At 38.6% G+C, this 19523-nt stretch overlaps 1 protein-coding gene and 1 non-coding gene across 3 annotated transcripts in view; both read left to right on the top strand.

Moving 5' to 3' along the window:
* The window catches only part of LOC115918747 (eukaryotic translation initiation factor 4 gamma 2-like), a 30899-nt gene extending 15053 nt beyond the window's left edge, over positions 1-15846 (top strand). For both annotated transcript variants that reach the window (XM_030989183.1, XM_030989182.1), the window contains 10 exons: positions 995-1186; positions 2811-3243; positions 3934-4084; positions 5899-6210; positions 7125-7340; positions 8067-8372; positions 9245-9402; positions 10405-10613; positions 11187-11308; positions 12017-15846. In XM_030989183.1, the coding sequence (XP_030845043.1) occupies positions 995-1186; positions 2811-3243; positions 3934-4084; positions 5899-6210; positions 7125-7340; positions 8067-8372; positions 9245-9402; positions 10405-10613; positions 11187-11308; positions 12017-12088 (2171 nt within the window). In that variant the 3' untranslated portion in view covers positions 12089-15846. The remainder of the gene's footprint in view (positions 1-994; positions 1187-2810; positions 3244-3933; positions 4085-5898; positions 6211-7124; positions 7341-8066; positions 8373-9244; positions 9403-10404; positions 10614-11186; positions 11309-12016) is intronic.
* A 1012-nt stretch (positions 15847-16858) lies between these two features.
* TRNAD-GUC lies at positions 16859-16930 on the top strand. The gene has a single exon. It is a non-coding gene; the product is annotated as a tRNA-Asp (tRNA).
* The last annotated feature ends 2593 nt before the right edge of the window (positions 16931-19523 follow it).

Below are 19523 nucleotides of genomic sequence, written 5' to 3' on the forward strand. Positions count from 1 at the left end.
CTCTTCCCTTTCATTCCTTCTCTCTCTCTCTTTTCTCTTTCTGTCCATTTCTCTCTCTCTCTCTCCCTGTTTTGTCTTTCCCACTCTTGTTGTCTTCCTCTTGCTGTTCTCCTGCTGTCCACGGTCTTTGCTTCTCTCTCTCTCTCTCTTCCCCTCTCTGGTCTCTCGCTCTTCCTCTCTCACTCTTCCATTCTTACTTTCTCTCCTCCTTTCCCCCTGTCTCTCTGTCTTCTTTTCTTTCTATACTTTCTCTTCCCCTGACCATCTGTATAATTCATTTATAACTATTTCTATGATCCATTATTTCTTATTATTTGTCCAATTTTGTCTGTACTTTCATCAATGTGCATCTCTGATCTCCTTCTTTCCTTCATAGCTTTTTGCCCTTAAAGGAACTTTGTAAACAAATTTCGGATGAGAGGAAATGGTGCTAAGGTAGTGACTTCAATGCTAGATGTACAAGTAAAGAGAATCTGAAAGTTTGAGTGAAAATAGCATTTTATACAAAAATTACGCAATTTTTTCATCAACCTTCAACAATGTTACCAAGTCACTTTAAAGCCCCACTGTCCTACTTGTAGCTACTTGCTCCCTCTATATAGAAAGCTTCCCCAATAGGTGCCTGTTGGTCCCCCATGATCCTCTTTTTCTTATGTTAGTTGAGTTAATGAGATAGCCACCTGTCAGTGACCTCGATGTGTGGTCTAATCCCTTCTGGCCCAGTAGTATGGACGGTCTTTAATTTTCCTCCTCTCAATTCTCCTATATATCCGGCAGGGTAGGAGCAGGCCCAGGAGTGATCAGTGACGAGCTATCCCCTAACCAAGTCACTTTAAAGTTTAATTTTCATTTAATTGTCCTCCTCTCAATTCTCCTACATAGCCGGCAGGGTAGGAGCAGGCCCAGGAGTGATCAGTGACGAGCTATCCCCTAACCAAGTCACTTTAAAGTTTAATTTTCATTTAATTGTCCTCCTCTCAATTCTCCTACATAGCCGGCAGGGTAGGAGCAGGCCCAGGAGTGATCAGTGACGAGCTATCGCCTAACCCAGGCTTTGGGAGCTACAGCCCTAGAACACAACATCGCCAGATGGGGCAACAGCAGCAACAGCAACAACAAGGGCAGCAGGGGCAACAACGTGGCAGCAACAATCGCTCAGATAGCGGCGACAGGCAGCGGGATCAAGGCAAGTCTAAACAACTGTCCTGAATCATTCATTGAGTGATGACACGTTACAGGACCTGGGGGTGTTTCACAAAGATCCTGAGTCGAACTTAACTATAAGTTTGGCCTAAAAATTATGGAGAGCCATTTGTAGCCTTAAAATAAAGTATATTGAAAAGCGAAAATTCAAGTATTTTAGACTTTTTATAAATTCCACATCAAGAACATGAAATCTCCTTGATAATAGAAAATATGAATGATTTGATTCAACATTTCATGCCATTTTAAATAACTTTTACAAAATATTTCCATGGATGCTTCAGCTTTCCCTAATTGTTAAATCCAACTTAGTGATAAGTTCAACTTAGGATCTTTGTGAAACACCCCCCAGAACATTAAAAATCCGTACCCACAAGCGGAGTTACCCTAAAACCTTCAGGCAGGAGTTAAACTTAGCCCTAGTCCAATTAAATTTCTGAATACCGTATTTGCCGGCGTAAAGGCTGCAGTATTTTTGGAAGAGAAAATATCAAAAAGTCGGGGTGCGGCCTTTGCGGCGAAAGAGTAAAAAAAATTTTTTTTAAATTGCAAGTCAAAACCATGAAAAACAGCACAAATTTGTACATATTATGGGACAACAATGAAAGGTGATGGACATTTCTAGAATAACACATGTCTTACCGACAATTTTGTGTTATATTTTTTAAATGAAGGGGAAAGTTTTGTCAATCTCGTAAATAATTTTTTTTACTTACCAACAAAACTCTACTGGTAGATCTAGATTTAAGTTTTTGCCATAGCTAAAGCAACTTTAATTCCCTCAGCTCGCGTGAGCAAAGCTATGGCACATGCAATACACAAGAAAAAGCTGAAATAACCAGCCATCTGGCTTGCTGCCCATGGTGTTTCCAAAATTTTTTTTTTTTTTTTTTTTTTTTAAGTCTAAAAAATGTCAAAATCAGGGGTGCAGCCTATGCGGCCCTGCAGCCTTATCGCTGGCAAATACGGTACGAGCCTTTACTTTCACATGGATTGTTCCTTTTCTTTACCAAAATCTTCAAGATATAAATTGAAACTTTAGTGACATGAAATTTTATGTATTTTACAAAAATGAATGATTATTCTACTGTTTGAGCTACTGCAAAAACAGATTTTTTTTTTTTTATGGTGGTAATTTTACATAACAGTGGCTTTCTTTGCAAGAAATGTTCCTAATTGAATTGATTTATTGTCCATAAAAAATAGAAATTTGTTGTTCACTGTTACAGGTGTGTTACAATAATTGACCAAAGATGTTTGTTTTGTGTCATTTGTGATTCCAATTGTTTCACAGTGAAATTGTTGTGAATCTTTGCCACTCGTGAAATTGTGTGATATATTATGCATTAGAAAGTCTTACGTTTTCCAGTAAGCCCAAAACTTGAAATAGTTTTCAGAGTTATTGATAGTTTACGACTTAAGGTAAAGATCAGTTTTGGAAACCAAGACTGGGCCAAATTTCCTATCATTTTGATGATTCCAGAACCTTGCAGTACACACCAATACTTATATGCTAGATGATCAACCTTTCCTGATCGATTCCACAACGTTTCTTTCACAATGCAATCGCATGACCATAACTGGTCTTTATCTTTAACTTGACATAGGGAACCAACAAGGAGGCTATCAGAACCAGGCGCCTCGATTCCAGCAACGCGGCGGCAACCAGCAACGCGGCAATCGCAACGACGACAACCAACAGCAGCAACGCTATCAGCAACGTGGTGGACACGACCAGCAACGCAGTGGCTACGACCACCAACGGGGTAGCGGCAACCAGCAACACCACCAGGGCCGCAACATGAACCAGCAGGGGCAACAGCAGCAACATTACCAGCAGTATCCCCCGCCACAGCAGCAGCAACGCGACTACAACCAAGGTGGCTACAACAACAAGCAGCAGAACAAGCAATACTATAATAATGAGAATCAGGATTATGGTGGCCGTGGCGGCTCGGGAGAGCGGGATCGGGACCGAGATTGGGATGGCGATCGCGGAGGAAGGATGGGCAACAGAGGTGGTGGCATGGACCAAGGAAGGTGGGTAATTAGTCTTGCCAATAACAGAGCTGCCAACCATTACGTTTTTCTTGGAATTATTCTGTTTTTTTCCTTTAAAGCCCCATTGTCCTACTAGTAGCTACTTGCTCCCTCTATAGAGAAAACTTCCCCAATCGGTGCCTGTTGGTCCCCCATGATCCTCTTTTTCTTATGTTAGTTGAGAGCTGAGTTAATGAGATAGCCACCTGTCAGTGACCTCACTGTGTGGTCTAATCCCTTCTGGCCCTGTAATATTGATGGTCTTTAAATTATGGTAGTATGTTTTTTGCTTCATAATTTTTTTTTTTTCCTTCTTTTTTTTAACATACTGCACGTTGACCAAATGCGTTTGAATGTTGATCACTTCTTCAATAGAAAACTAAAGTTTAGACATACTTGAAGAGAAAAATATGCTAATAATACCCCCCAAAACATTAAAATAACTTCATGAACTACATAACTCCATGAAACTTGTACACAAGGGCTATCAAGTATCACAAATCACATGACACAAATTCCAGGTCACAAAGTCAAGGTCAAAAGTTTAGCCGAGCTGCCAAAGTAACTAGTGCTCAAGCATATCAGGTACCCATTTAAACCTGGGAGAGTGGCAAATGTAGATTAACATCTTGAGAAGAATGGATCTTGATCAATAAAACTTTAATCACAATCTTTGTTGGATTTGCCCAGGTATGGACAGCAGCGTCAGGACCGTGGCCAGCAGGACAAGCCTTACGGGGGTGGCCAGCAGCGGGACGGTGGTGGAGGAGGAGGAGGGCGACAGAGAGACGATGTGAGGGAGAGCAGACCCCCAAGGATCAATAAACTCGACACGGGAGAGGTAAGCTATCAAAAATCACATGGAGAATAGACCAGGGGGGTGTTTCACAAAGATCCTAAGTCAAACTTATCTCTAAGTTGGACTTTAAAATCATGGAAAGCTGTAAGCATATATGAAAATATTTTGTAAAAGTTATTTTAAAAGGCATAAAATGTTGATTCAAATCATTCAAATTATCTTTTATCGAGAAGATTTTACGTTCTTGATGTGGAATTTATAAAAAGTTGAAAATACTTGAATTTTTGCTTTTTAATATTTATTTTTTTAAGGCTACAAATGGCTCTCCGTAATTTTTAAGTCCAACTTAGAGTTAAGTTCGACTTGGGATCTTTGTGAAACACCCCCCTGTTCACATTTAGCACATGTCCCAAATGACCCCGAATATCCACAGATTTTCAAAACATGAAGAGGTCCCACTTTGTACATTTTGAAATAATCACTCCTACAGCAATGGAGGTGCTACATAAATAGCCTTTGTTTCCCCTTTTCAAAGAATACTTTCACCTGTGTATCATGGAGTGCACTGCTTGTGCATTAATTAATAATGATTACATAACTTTTATGAGCACTTATCCAGTATTTTGTCTCCATGTATTTCACAATTTGGTCTTCAATGACCTTTATCTGCTCATGCACGGACTGTAACTATGAACTGGCTCATTTGGTTTTAGATGAAGGGACGTATTCAAATCATTTGATTTGTTAGCGGAGATTCGTCTGGGGATGGTCACAAAATGTTATCATTGTGGGCCAGACCAAGTAATGGTCTCTTGAAGAAAGTCGTCTTTTACTAGTGAAAATCTATGGAAGTTTGTCTCATGACAGGAATAGCCGACATCTGAGCATCAAAAAACCAGACTCATGAGAGCCAAATTGGCAGAAATCAATCATTAAGCGTGATTTTAGCTATGCTTTGACAAAATTAAAGATAAAGTTGAGTTCTGGTCATGCGATTGCATTGTGAAAAAACAGTGTGGAATGGATCAGAAAAGGCTGATCATGTAGCATATAGGTGTGTACTGCACGGTTCTGGAGTCATCAAAAATGATAAAAAATTTGGCCCAGTCTTGGTAAAGTAAAAAGCACTGTACACGGAAAGATCTATATGGGGCTACACAATCATGTGGCATAAAAATCGGGCCTCATTTTTAACTGTTACTTGTCATATTTAGAATATGGAGGCATTTGAAGAGCCATGCTTTTCAGGGAACATTTTTTTCTGATGTGTATCCACACCGGCATAATAACAATGATATAGCTTACAAGTTATTTTTCGGTGACACAACATTTGCTCCTGCGACAATTGCTCCGGGCTTTATTTCGTCTAAGATGTAGGGTTAGGGTTAGGGTTTCAATAGGGTTTTATGTTAGGTTTAGGGTTAGGTTTAGGGTAGGGTATAGTGTTGAATCCAGGGTTGAAGTTAGCCATTCGATTAGTGTATGAAATTTACAGCGGAGCAATTGTCGCCGGAGCAAATGTCATGGAATCTATTTTTCACCTCTCCCCAGAACTCAACCTTCTCTTTGAATGATAGAGCCTATCATCCATTTAATTATTTATTTATTTATTTATTTATTTATTTATTTATTTATTTATTTATTTATTTATTTATTTATTTATTTATTTATTTATTTATTTATTTATTTATTTATTTATTTATTTATTCATTCATTCATTCATTCATTATTTATTATTGTTTATTTGTTTATTATTTATTCATTATTGTTTATTTATTTATTATTTATTTATTATTGTTTATTTATTTATTTATGTATTATTTCATTTGTGTGTCTTTATCTCATTGTCTCCCCAGATCAACCTACGTCCTTCAGGCAACATGGTGCTGAAGCCCCAGGTGCCCAGGTTCCTCCCACCAAGCGCCACGTCCAACTCCCCCAACTCCAGCCCCCCTCGAGGCATTGCCCCCATCCACGGCCTACTCCCCACCAATCCACCCCCCAACAACGTCCAGCAGCCACCCCCTCTGCAGACTGGCTACCCCGGTCTACCGGTCAAGCATTCCGCTGCCGGTAGCCTCGGTGGTGGTACCGGCGGCGCCCCTGCAGGAGAGAGGAGGATTGAGAGGAAGAAGCAGCCCACCAAGGAGGAGCTCTTGAAATCTATGGTATGTCCTGGGCCCTGTTTCACAAACATCCTAAGTTGGACTTAACAGGACTTAATCCTAAAGATTTTGGTAACGAAAAGGATCAATCCATGTGACAGTAAAGGCTAGTATTCACAAATTTAATTGGACTAGGGCTAAGTTTAACTCCTGACTTAAGGAGTTGGGTAACTCCACTTCTGGGTACAGATTTTCAATGTTCTGGGTTGTACTTATCTCTAAGTTGGATTTAACAATTATGGAAAGCTGTAGCATCTATGAAAATATTTTTTTAAAGTTATTTTAAATGGCATAAAATGTTGACTCAAATTATTCATATTTTCTATTGTAATTTTGTAAAGCGTCCAGATACAGGTCCCGCCATCGTACGCCAAATGATTTTTATTCAACCTAAAAGAATTCATACATAGTAGACGCGACAGCGAGTGATATAAATAATGATTGCTCCCTTGACGATTCAAACCCATTTTGTAATCCGTTGCTCCTGGAGGCTCTTTCACATATGCTCATGTATTAAAATCAACACATTTTTTTTGCGTACTAAATGAGTGGCAAGTGGGGATGAAAAAAATAGCTGCTCGGAACATGTCACCTATCGGTGTGTTATAAAATGCAAAAACATCTAGTATCTCTGCTTAAAAAATCCTCACGGTTTACCGAGGTTTCTCCTGTATATGTGAACACCCCTTTATATTGATCATCAGCAAGTGGTTGACATTGTAAAGACTTGCCAATGAATTGGATGTTACCAAGCAAAATTGAGCTTGGCCAGTCCTCCTGGCTGTTCACAGTAAATCCATGATTTCAAGCATAGCATGAGTCCATAAAAACATTATACTATGCACATATGTACACCATGAACTTTAAAATGATTTTATTTAATTCTTTTATCTCTCTTTTTTTTCATCGCCCTCTAGGAGGAGCTATTGACTACCTACCTAGAGAGCAAAGACGACGAGGCGGTCATCAAGAGCTTCAAGGGTCTGCAAGCACCCAAGCGTCATGTCCCGGCTCTGCTGACCTACGTCATGACCCACTGCATCCAGCAGTCCGACACAGAGAGGGAGAGCGCTGCCAATTTGCTGAGTGTCCTCAAGAAAGAGGGATGTATCACAGGCAACAACTTCATGGATGTGAGTAGGAGAGCTTCAAACATTTTTTTGTGATGAAAGTGATGACAATTAAAATACCTGGGGGGTGTTTCTCAAAGGCTAAGATAGTCTTAAGTTTGATGTGAACTATGGCAGGCCATTCATGCCAGTGGTTGCTCTCACCATTCCTGGCATTGGTCTCTCATGGGACATAAACTTGAGTTACAATGTATGTAAAAAAAAAAAATTCCAGCAATGAACTATCAAAAAATGTAAATTATGTAGATTTGTGACATGGTGAGAGCAACCGGTGGCATGAATGGCCTGCCATAGGTGACGTCCAACTTAAGTCGATCTTAGCCTTTGTGAAACATCCCCCTTTTCATGAGTTGCAGTTGATCTGGATTTATCGCAAGTCCTCCAATCAGTCTCAAACTGACAAACTTCTATCTCTCTAGTACAGAGCTGCGATTGATATCAAGTGGTGATTTATTTGAATCAATTGCATTTTAGTAGATAAACCAAAGAATTTCAAAAGGATAAGTGAGAAATAAAAATCTTTAAATCGGAGCATCAATGAAAAAAATACAATTTAGCCAAAATTTATGTTATTATTGTAGTCTCTTTCCTTGCTCTTTCCTTGCGTACTCTTTAACATTACTATTTTAGCATGTAAGTGTAACAGTAGATGAAAAAAACAGTGTTGCAAATTTGAATCAGAATGGCTGCTCAGTTTGGTTGATGCAAATGTTCATTTATCCCAAACAGGCCTTCACCTCATTCCTTGAGAGTTCCAAGGAGCTAGAATCGGAAGTGCCGCTCATCAAGTCCCACACCGCCGGCCTGGCCGCCAGGGCGGTCACCGATGAGGTGGTCAGCCTTGCGGACATCGCCGACCCCCTGGAAAACGGGGCCTTCTACCCTCTCTTCCTGCTGATCCTGCAGCGCATCGCCAAGGCCAAGTCCAAGGACGGCTTGGTGGCGCTCTTCAACGAGAGCAAGGTGGCTATGCTCAAGATGCTGCCAGAGAGCGATAGGAACAAGGAGAGGATGATGGAGATCCTGGAAGGAAAGGTAACCAACAGCTCTAATATTCCCAGATATTCATAAATAATAATGATAACAATATTTATAGAGTGCAACATATCCATCTATAGAGATGCTCAAGGCGCATACAAATAATTTAAATTAGTATTCAACATACTTAAGATTAAAGGGATATTAAATGTTAACTTACATTAGATCACACAACTTAATGGTGCCGTGGTTCATACAATGTGGCACAGTGTGATTATTCGCTTATATATAAAAAGAACATTGAAATTGAAACATATGCATTGAGCATCAGGTGAGTTTTAAGCCTAGTTTTGAAAGTAGAGAGACTGTTGGCCGTCTGAATAGAGAAAGGTAACTTATTCCACTAAGAAGGAGCTGCTGATGCAAATGCTCTTTCCCCCCACTTGTTAAAGACCCTATCCGAAGTGAAAAATGAAATAGATAAATTATTTATCAACGGAAAGCTTGTAAGCCATAGATTACAAGAATATCAATTATATGCCATTTTAATGTCTGTCAGAGGAGTATCGGTTCTCTGAAAACTCAAAATCTAAAGCTTTGAAAATCTGAAGTTGTCCACCTAAAAATTTCCTTTCGACTTGATGACATCATCTTATGTGGAGTACGCATATTCACAATGACTTTGGATTAATTAAGCACGGCTCATTGCCCCAGTTATAAAGGTGAACCGATTGGGAACACATATTATGTCGTCACTGTAACTTCGGCAAATTTGACCCTTGTTGTTTTTCATTTATATCAAGTTGTAAATTCATCGGATATATTCTCTTAGGAGTTAGGTTTGTGACACATCCATCAACGTACTAACCTGTGAGCCCTGAAAATCTACCAGTTATTCATTGTAGCCATTCTTTTGTTTCCTCTCCCAGAGCCTAAGCTTCCTGTTCCCCTTGCTGCGTATGCAAGCCGACGTGACGAAGCAGCTCCAGAGCGACAGCAACCCTAGTGCCCTCTATAAGTGGATCAAAGAGAATGTGTCCGTAACAATCCACAAGGATAAGGGCTTCATTAATGCCCTTACTGCCAGGTGAGTTTCAATCCTTTGGTTTCAAGAGTGCTTCTATGATGAGAAATTATGTTTCAGATTGACCAAAAAGACTCTTATGGGGCGTGAGAAGTGTCTAACTTTTGTTTTTAAGTGGCCCAAACATTGTGGAGCGTGTGTGCAGCACTTTGTAACTGCAAGGAAAAGGCGCTATATCAAATATTTTTTGGATTGGATTGGATTGGATTGGAAGAAAGTTGCAAAATTTGCAAGTGATATTTGCAATTGATTGCAACCCGACTTTCTTGCAACGCCCCACTTTCTTGCAACGCCCCACTTTCTTGCAAGGCCCCACAGGTCTCCTAAATTTCCTAGGATTTTGTTAGGATTAAAGTTTTAACAATTTCATTTGTAATCTCCCCCTCTCTCTCTCTCTTATTAAGAAAGTTGAGTTGCACTCAATTGCAAATTTGCAAGACTTATGCTTGATTTTGGGGATTTGCAATTGATTCCAACTTTCTTGCAATGCCCCATTAGACAGGGTTTTGTAAATGCTCTCACTACTAGATCAGTGTCAATCTTTTTTCTTTTCATCTATAATCATTTCGATTTGTGCCATGCTATCTATATGTACCAGTGAGATAACCCAGATTTTAGCATCTCCTATGTGAAAAAAACAATATCAAGAATCCTTATTCGGAGCATTTCACAGCACTCCATACATTTGTTTATAGCAAATTTCATGTCTTCCAAACATCCCCAATGTTTAAATATTGCAGACCTTGTCTCAAAATTACTCACAAAATTAATGCTGTACACAGACTCCACAAATAACATGAAGAGCCCGTAAAAAACAATCCTTTTCTGCTGAATTAAAAAAAAGTCTAGAGTATACAAATTCAATTTCAAATTTTAAATATTAAAATCCAAACAAATAGGATAATTCTCAATTGTTTGTATACCATTGGATAACATATACAAGACCTTCCCAATAAAGATACTTCATGATATCATCATAACATTTTACACATTTCTGCTTTTCAGTGTGATCAAGTTCATCGTCGCGGAGACCAGCCTGCCTGAGGGTGCGGATCCAGCCGTACTCCCTGACAAGTCCCTTCAAGAGAAGGAGACGGCCCTCCTGGAGAGGTTCGCTCCGGTGCTCCAGAAGTTTGTCCACGTGAGCATAGACCTGCAGCTCGGCGCCCTATATGCCCTACAGACCCAGTGCTATAACCTCAGCTTCCCCAAGGGTAAGACTGATATGCAACTTGTCTCCTCTTCCCTTGCTAGCTTGCTAGGTGCCTTGTCTCTTCCTGGACATTGGTGACCAAGGCTTCCCATCTACAGTCAAACCTGTCTATAGGGACCTCCCAAGGGAAACACAAAAAGTGGTCTTTGTAGACAGGTTCCTTTAGTACATGTTTCAATGAGAAACCATTTTCAAGGGAAACAAAAAAGGTGGTCTTTGTAGACAGGTTCCTTTAGTACAAGTTTCAATGAGAAACAATTTTCAAGGGAGAAAAAAAAAGTGGTCTTTGTAGACATGTGGTCATTACAGCAAGTTTGACTGTACTTCTATCTCTGGTTCCTTTTGAGTTGGTTTCTGGTTGTATATTAATCATCCATTTTGTAAAATAAACATTCTTGACCAAGTCCCTAATTATTATTGATGTTTAAATATACTTGTACATATTTGGTAGTATCTTTGTGAATCTCTATAACCTTTGAAGCGATCGAAGAAGTGGCCTCTATCCACAGAATAATTGACAATACAAATGATTTCCTATTTGATCTGTGATGTTTTACTTGTTCATTTTTTATAGGAATGCTACTGCGATTCTTTGTGAATCTCTATAACCTTGAAGCGATCGAAGAGGAGGCCTTTATCAAGTGGAAAGAAGATATTACCGATGAGTTCCCCGGCAAAGGACAAGCCTTGTTTCAGGTTAGTACCAGGACTTTGGCTCAAGGTCTTAGCACTTGGAGAGACCTTCTTTTATAGCAATTTATAGTGGTCAATAAACCTGTCATTTGACAGATTATTAATAATAATGATAATAATGATAGGTCCATTTATATAGCGCAGGTACCATATGAATAAGGCCCTAAAGCATTCAAGGAATTCTTTTCTACCGGGTACCCATTTACTTCACCTGTGTGGAGAGTGGCAAATGTAGATTAATGTCTTGCCAAAGGACATTGGTACTGCGGTAGAACTTGAACCGTGAAACTACCTTGTCCACAACTTAACCAAGACACCTCTTGTTAATGATGACCAGGAATCAAAAGGTATTCACCTTTGACGGTTTTGATGGCATGGAATAGACACATTCCTCAGACGTATACTGGCAGACTAACACTTACTGTCAGTTTTAAGATTCCCAGAAGATGCCGATTTTGCAATAAAAATCAGAAACGCATTTTTTCAGTGTCAGGCGGATGTTGATGCTCGAGGGGGGAATAATGTGTTGGGTTGTCCATCCGTCTTTCCGTCCGTCCAACTTTTTGTTACCACGATAACTTGACAAAGATTGAACGTATTTTATACTTTGGGTGGAAGAGGTTAGATGTCAAAGGTCACAGGGTGATAAAACCAACCGGAAAATACCACGTTCATGAATAATTCCACTTTCTTTGTCTTTATGTCCTACAGGTGAACCAGTGGCTGACATGGCTAGCTACCGCTGAAGAAGACTCGGACTCAGACGAGGAGGTAGACGACTGATCGTCGTGGCAACACGGCATGCCGCTTCATCACATGTGGTCGCTACATTTCGAACAACCACCCGGAGTCCCCATCCACAATCTTGAAGACACATCCGTATGCGCAAATTAGTCTCTCCGGAAATTGCACACAGACATTGGATGGAGAAAAAAAAAGCTAGTAACAGTGCATTAAGAGTAATCTTCGTTTCACTGATGTTGCGTACGTTGGAAGTATATATACTCGGTAGTAAAGTGTTTATTTGTACTAACCCGGTATTGTATGAGTAACGGTACGGTCATTTTCGGTAACATCACTGCGTTTCAATGGAACTTTTTATGATTTCTGTGTAGTACAAGCGTAGTGTCTGAGGTAGCGTAGGCAGGAATGCTTTGTGTACGGTAAGTGAGGACTGCTATAATAATCATGGTTTTGGTGTGTTTCTTTTTTTAATGTGAATTGAATAAGTAAAAAATAAATCAAGAGACTCTGAGTCAAATTTGTTTTTATTAGTATTGAAAATGAGGAACTGTGTTGCGTTGATATAAACTGATGCTTAGTATGTGCTATGTTTGGAGATTATGAGAACACAAAGTTATTGTAACATGCATGTGTAAAAGTTGTAAACTGTAAAATATTGAAACTTGAAGCATTTAGTAGTAGATGTAGCCATAGGAAATAAATTTCAAGAAGTTGTCTCACCTGGTTAGTCTAAGCCTTTCAATACGAATCGTTTCTTGTATTACATGTCTCTGTGGGTCTTTATTAAATAAAGTATGTAACATTTGCAAAGGGTTAACAAAGTCAGCTGTTACATGTTTCTGTGGTGATTCAAACATTTACAAGTTGAATAAATTACATGGAATTATGATACTAACACGTTGTGGCAAACAACCCAAGTCACTAGATTCAAGTGTCTTTGATCAATTTATGTGTGTTGTCAAAATTTGTGATTACGATTAATAGTAGTAATAATGCAGAAAAAAAATAAAGAAATACATTTTAGTAGATTATGCTCTTCATGTTTGCAGATTTTTATAAAATTTCCCATTCTGAAATGGTACATTTGATTTCTTTTTAAACAAGTAATATATTCCAACTTCTTTCGTTATAAATGCTGTGATAAAGAAAATTGTACATGTAAATTGATGTGACAGGATTGGTAAGTAAGGGAGGCAATATTTGAGGTGTAAGGATAGTATGAAATCAAATGAAAGTGAGAGAACAGCAACGATGAAACACAAAATGGCATTATTTTCTCTCTTGCTCACAATGTCTCTAAATTCACCTACATGTAGGTTCTGAACGCTTATTTGAGTTTGAATGGTACCAGTGACTTAACTGTATTTTATGGTCAGTCTTAATCAAGAACTTAAGAACTTCATGTACCAAACTTAAGAAATTCATGTGCATATAAAAGCAAACATATTTGTAGGCTGGAGTAGTTTAATTTTCCATGTAGTAAATTGTACAGTCTTGTTACACATGAAGGCTTATCAACAACTTTTAAAAGCGATATACAAATGTACATTGCTTCGAGCCGTAGACAACTATGACTTACTTTTGACGTTCTTTATGTATACAAATAATCACCCATAACTCTTCTTTTAACGTGCCCTTGCTTTTTATCATCATATAAATGAATGCCCTTTATCGTGTACATGCATCATTAGACATGTGCTGGTATTGGAAAAGTATTGTTGATGTATTTCACTTTGTACATTACATCAAAGATATGAACACTGTGTTTGTTTACTCATAATGTGATACACAATCTTTTGTTTATCTCAGTCCAGAGGCTTATGCATTTCTTCAAATGATTATGTATACGTGAATGAATGAATTCAACAATGAAAAACGCCTACCACCCTGTATCAAAGAGTCTTTGTTTATCTTGTTTGTGCCGTTTCTATCGAGTTATTTAAAACTTCTTTTTATCCGAAGGTTCTTTTTTTGAAATTCATTGGATGTATCATAACTTAAATCATTTTGATGATGTAATTGTGGAACAATTTGATTATGGCATTATCTGGGAAAAAGGAGCTTTGTTTAAGTGGTGCAGCAACGATTTATGGATTTATGTTATACTATCGTGGCATTTATGACAATAAAGTGGAGTTCTGGTCATGTGTTTGCGCTGTGAAATAATCTGTAACATCTTCGTAAGGGTTGATTATGTAGTAAAATTGTATAGAGCAAGGTTTTGGAATCTTCAAAGTGATAACAATTTGACTTGAATCTGTTCAGACAATCACATACAGTGATAAAGACTGCACACAGAAATGGTCATGTGGGCCCACACATACATGTTGCATTAATAAATTGGCTGAAATGTTTGATCTGTTTTCTTGTTTTGGGAATGTGAGGGCATTTAAAGACCAATCCTTTTCATGTGGCATTGCTTTTATCATGTGATTTGATATTGGAATAAGAACTCAAAAGATAGAAAGCTCGCAAATTATTTGTCACTTTAACTCAGAACTCGACCTTCTCTTTTCATCCGAGCAAGCATCTGAATACGATAAGCATTTGAACATGATAAGCACTTCCTATGTAACATAGACCTTTCACATGATATTTTTTAGCCTGGTTTCATGTAATTATATTAGGCTTGCTTAACAGCATTTTACTGTCTTTTCGTCGCGTTTTGAGCTGAAAATTTAGACGCTTGATGAATATTTCAATGTGCTTTTAAACATTTTTCAGGCAAATGATGGCTGTGAAGTTTTGTTGTTCACACTGCAAGGTAGTTTCCTTGATAATGCAGCTAATAATTTCAATGTGAATAGGTCTCTGTCGTAATTATGCATGCACCAATCAAGCAAAGATTAATGCTTAACTGATTTAATTGTCAAGTGTGAATATGTCTGTATCAAACATGCATTAAAGACTAAAACTAAACTGATTTTATGGATAGAAAATGTGAATAATGCTCTGTCTATATGTTGCACGCATAAATCAAGCTACGTTTAAAACTAAACTGATTTAACGGAGAATGTGAACAGTGCTCTGTCTATATTGTGCATGCATTAATTTAGATTAGTTGCAATCTTGACTGATATAAAGGACAGTTTGAACACTGCTCTGTCTACATGTATATTGTGCATGCATTCATCATGCAAGCTCATTTAGAACTTAACCAATTTAAAAGCATAATATGAACAGGGCTCTATAGCTATTGAGTACATCATGTATCAAAATTGAACCTCAGGTAACATGGGCTCAAGCCTTGACCGTAACTGTAATTGTGAACGCAGCATGTATCAACGGCAATTTTCACTCATGAATCGTTACTGAGTTATTAGTGCACTTAATTTTAGATTAAATGTATGATATGGACATCTAATCTTGTTGAATTGATTTGTTTTTGCAACATAAAATATTTTACATTTCAAATAATCAAGGGCAATTTTTCAATTTACATGGAATATTGTGAGCCGCCATTTATTTTTTACTGTTGTCTGAATTTAGGAACCAATTTTGTGTATTTTCCTCATATTTGTTGTTCTTTTACATAGGTCACATAGCTTTGTTCAATATGATGTCATCATGCGCTTGTACAGAGTTTATTTTGGTGTCTACTTGTAGCAATACTAACCAACCAAAACTTATCTGTTAACCCCTAACAGCTGTCATTATTATGTTGATGTTTTTCCTGTTATTGGTGACAATTTTATATGTTAGACTATGTTCGATTTATTCGCTTTATTTCAAATGACTTTAGCTAATTCCTTGAACCATGTTTTCCCCGTAATAAAATGACATACATGCAAGAGTAAGTTGAGCTTGTTCTTGGTGCACTTTTTCCTGCTATTTTGCGAATATCAATGGGAGATCGAGGATAACTAAGCAGAGATATTTAGAGAGAGAGAGGGAGAGAGAGAGAGAGAGAGAGAGAGAGAGAGAGAGAGAGAGAGAAAGCCTGAGAGAGAGAGAGAGAGAGAGAGATCAAGCTTTTTGTATTTAGCTGGGACTGAATTAAAGCTAGAGATAGCTAGAGACAGAGACAGACAGCTAAAGTACGTGAAAATGGGAAAAACATTCATATAGAAATAATAAATTAGACTCTATACTAACTAATTAGATTCTGATAAAAAGTATTGGGCCAATTATATATTTCGTTGATATAACTTTTGTATCTTGACAGTTGGATATAAAATGGCAATTTGAAGAAGTTTACAAGTAATATTCAATAAATCTTCTCAGACTTAAGTTGGACAGTTACAGGAGACAAATATTAATCATGGTTTGTGCTGTACTAGACTTGATGAATATTTTCCATTAAATTCGGAGGCAATTAACTTATTAAGTGTCTGGAAACCCAAACTCCCCATTAATATGAAGAATAAAGAAAGTCTACGTGGCGTTCGTCAAAACCCATATAGACATATGTCTAAATCCTTGGAAATCCCATTGAAACGTGTGAAATACGCGTTTGTAATCATGGATGTCCACGAAAGTACGACGACATGTCAGCGGAATACGGACAATACATGTACGCATATGAACGAACGTACGTGACACGGTGCGCTACGTTTATATCCGACATAAGAATCAATATATGGGGCCTGTAATTATAGTTCGTAGGAGATGGTTCTTATTTGTTCGCTTTTTCAACGATTTTATTGATCAAAATGAATAGCAATCTTTCTGGATTTAATAGATTAGTCTAATAATAATTCGAGTTTTGATAATAATTTGCTTGGCATTATAAATATTTATTCAAATATAGCGAATGTGAACTGTAAATTTAACGATATAAATCTAAAAAGTTTCACGTTGTTATCCAATTCCTTGGTAGTATAGTGGTAAGTATCTCCGCCTGTCACGCGGAAGACCGGGGTTCGATTCCCCGCCAAGGAGGATTACTTTTTGTTTTTACTCTGTCAAAAAATTATTTCTTTCATATAAGTTGCTCTTGACAAATTCCTCATGCTAACTCATCAATATCAGAAAAATACATATACAGTCAAACCTACCTTATTGACCACAAGTCATGTCTACATGTTTCCCTTGAAAATGGTTTCTCATGTTGAAACATTGTACTAAAGGAACCTGTCTACAAAGACCATTTTTTGTGTTTCCTTTGGGCGGTCGCTGTGAAAAGGTTTGACTGTATAAGAGATTGATCTATTTGACCGTATCCGGACACCGACCCTGGACATCCAACCCCCCAGAACCATCCTCAGTCAACTATACCCCCTAGGCAACTCGATCCCCCAGGACAACTGGCCCCGGACAACTACTCCCTAAGAAAATTACCCCCCCCCCCCCCGGACAAATACCACTCGGGCAGCTACCACCCGGACAACTACCCCCTAGGATAGTGTCCTAGAGGCTGGTTGTCGTAGGTCCCCCATGATCCTCTTTTCTATGTTAATTGAGAGCTGAGTTGATATCGAGATAGCCCCCTGTCAGTGCACGTTTGGTCCCTCCTGGCCTAGTAGCCTAATGACGGGCTTTAAAATTATTTTAATAAAATGGGATATGGCCTGTAATTTATTATAGAGGCCTATATGCAGGGGCGGCCGAGCGACTTTCAAAGTGGGGGGGGGGGGGCACCAAGAAAAAAGGGCACTTTCTGGAGAAAAAAAAGGGCACCTACAGTACAAAGGGAAATCTCAAAGCGAAAATATACCATGTTTATAGACATTGGTATATACCCCTACACTGTAATTACATTATCAGGGATGATATCAATATTTGTTTCACTTTATGCATCATACAAGATATTGCTTAAGCATCATAATTTGCAGCTGTGTGTGATGGTCTGAAAATTCATTTGCGAGCGAGCGAAGCGAGCGAGGAAAAAGTTTAAGATTTGTGAGGTCGCAGTGCGAAAAATTACATCTTATAAAGAGGAAAAAACAATCCTGGTGGGGTTATAAGCACATTCTCATAACAGAAGACTGAAATGCCCTTTGATAATGAGTAAATAATTATATCATTTATACATGCGAGCGAGCGAAGCGAGCCGGCTTTGGGGGCACGTTTAATGATGAAAGGAAAAGGGGACACTTATCAGAAAAAAAAGGAGCATGTGACAAAGTATAAAGAGTAATTATAAGAGGTGAAAATGGGGCACTTAATCTTACACCTTCAAAAAGAGGCACTCACGAGGGATGAAAGAAGTCAGTCATGAGAATAGCAAATGGGCATTTGTCGACGGAAAAGGGGCCCCAATCAGATTTTGATAGTGGCATTTATAAGAGGTGAAAAGGGCATTCATGAAAAGGTGATAGGTTCCGTATTAGAAAGGATAAGGGGCATGTATCATTGTTAAAAGGGAAATTATCAGAGGTGAAAAAAGCGCTTATCGCACCTGAAATTGAGCACCGTCCAGATATGAAAATGGGCACTTATGTGAATGAAAAAGGGACACTTATGTGAATGAAAAGTTAGGAGTAACTTCTCATACCTGAAAAGGGTCATTTACCAGAGATGAAAAGGGGAATTTATGAGAAGGGGCTCTTTTTTAAAAGGGCACTTTTTATTAGGAAACGGGGTACTTATTAGAAAGGTAAAGGGGCACATAAGGTGAGCTTCTCCGAGTTAGAATGGGGGTAGTTATTTAAAAGGGGAAGGGGCAATTCTTACAAAGGAAAAAGGAGCCCTTGTCACAGTAAAAGAGGCACCGCTCACATTTAAATGGGGCAATTATCAAAGGTGAAGGGGGCACTTATCAAAAGTGAAAAGGGGAACTTCTCTTAACTTAAAAGGGGCACTTACTATAGAAATTTAGAAGGGCACTTATGAGAATGGAAAATGGACACATTTTGCAAAAAGAAATGGGAACTTGTCGAAAGAAAGGGGGCACGTGTGAAAATGAAAGGGCACTTATCAGAGGTGAAAAGGGGGAAGGGGCACTTTTACAATTAAAAGGGGCACCATTCCTATGTAAAAAGGGGAACTTCTTACAAAGTTAAAGGGGAATTTTTCCTATGTAAAAAGGGGCATTTTTCGGGTGCTTGAAAAAGTGGGGGGGGGGGGCACTGTGCGCCCTCTGCCCCCCCCCCCCCGGGAGGGCCACCTATGCCTATATGTAGGCCTACCGGCCATCAGAACTCGTCCAAACTTTGAATCGGCACTCGCACCATCAAGTTTCCATATTCATCTATCAATTCAATTTTCCAGAAATTCCAGCGATGGCGTGTTTCGTCCAAATGTAAATGCCATACCCCAAACCTTTTTTTAAAATGTGCTTTAATTGAACAATCTCAAAACAGCCAATAATGTCATAATACTGGATCCGATTTGGAATTCTTGTGTACGTTCGAGGGCGATCCCGACGAAGGGTAGATTAAAGAAACTCTATAAATTTCGTTTTCGTTCAGGGTATTGTTAGTATAAGAAAAAGAAGAATTAAAATGAAAAAGAATTAGAAGAAGAGAAGGTGGCGGGCCGAAGAAGTAAAAGGAAGAAGAAGAAGAAAAAGGGAGAAAAGGAAGGATGAAGA

Source organism: Strongylocentrotus purpuratus, unplaced genomic scaffold, assembly GCF_000002235.5.
Source record: "Strongylocentrotus purpuratus isolate Spur 01 unplaced genomic scaffold, Spur_5.0 spur5_scaffold_18, whole genome shotgun sequence".
NCBI lineage: Eukaryota > Metazoa > Echinodermata > Echinoidea > Camarodonta > Strongylocentrotidae > Strongylocentrotus > Strongylocentrotus purpuratus.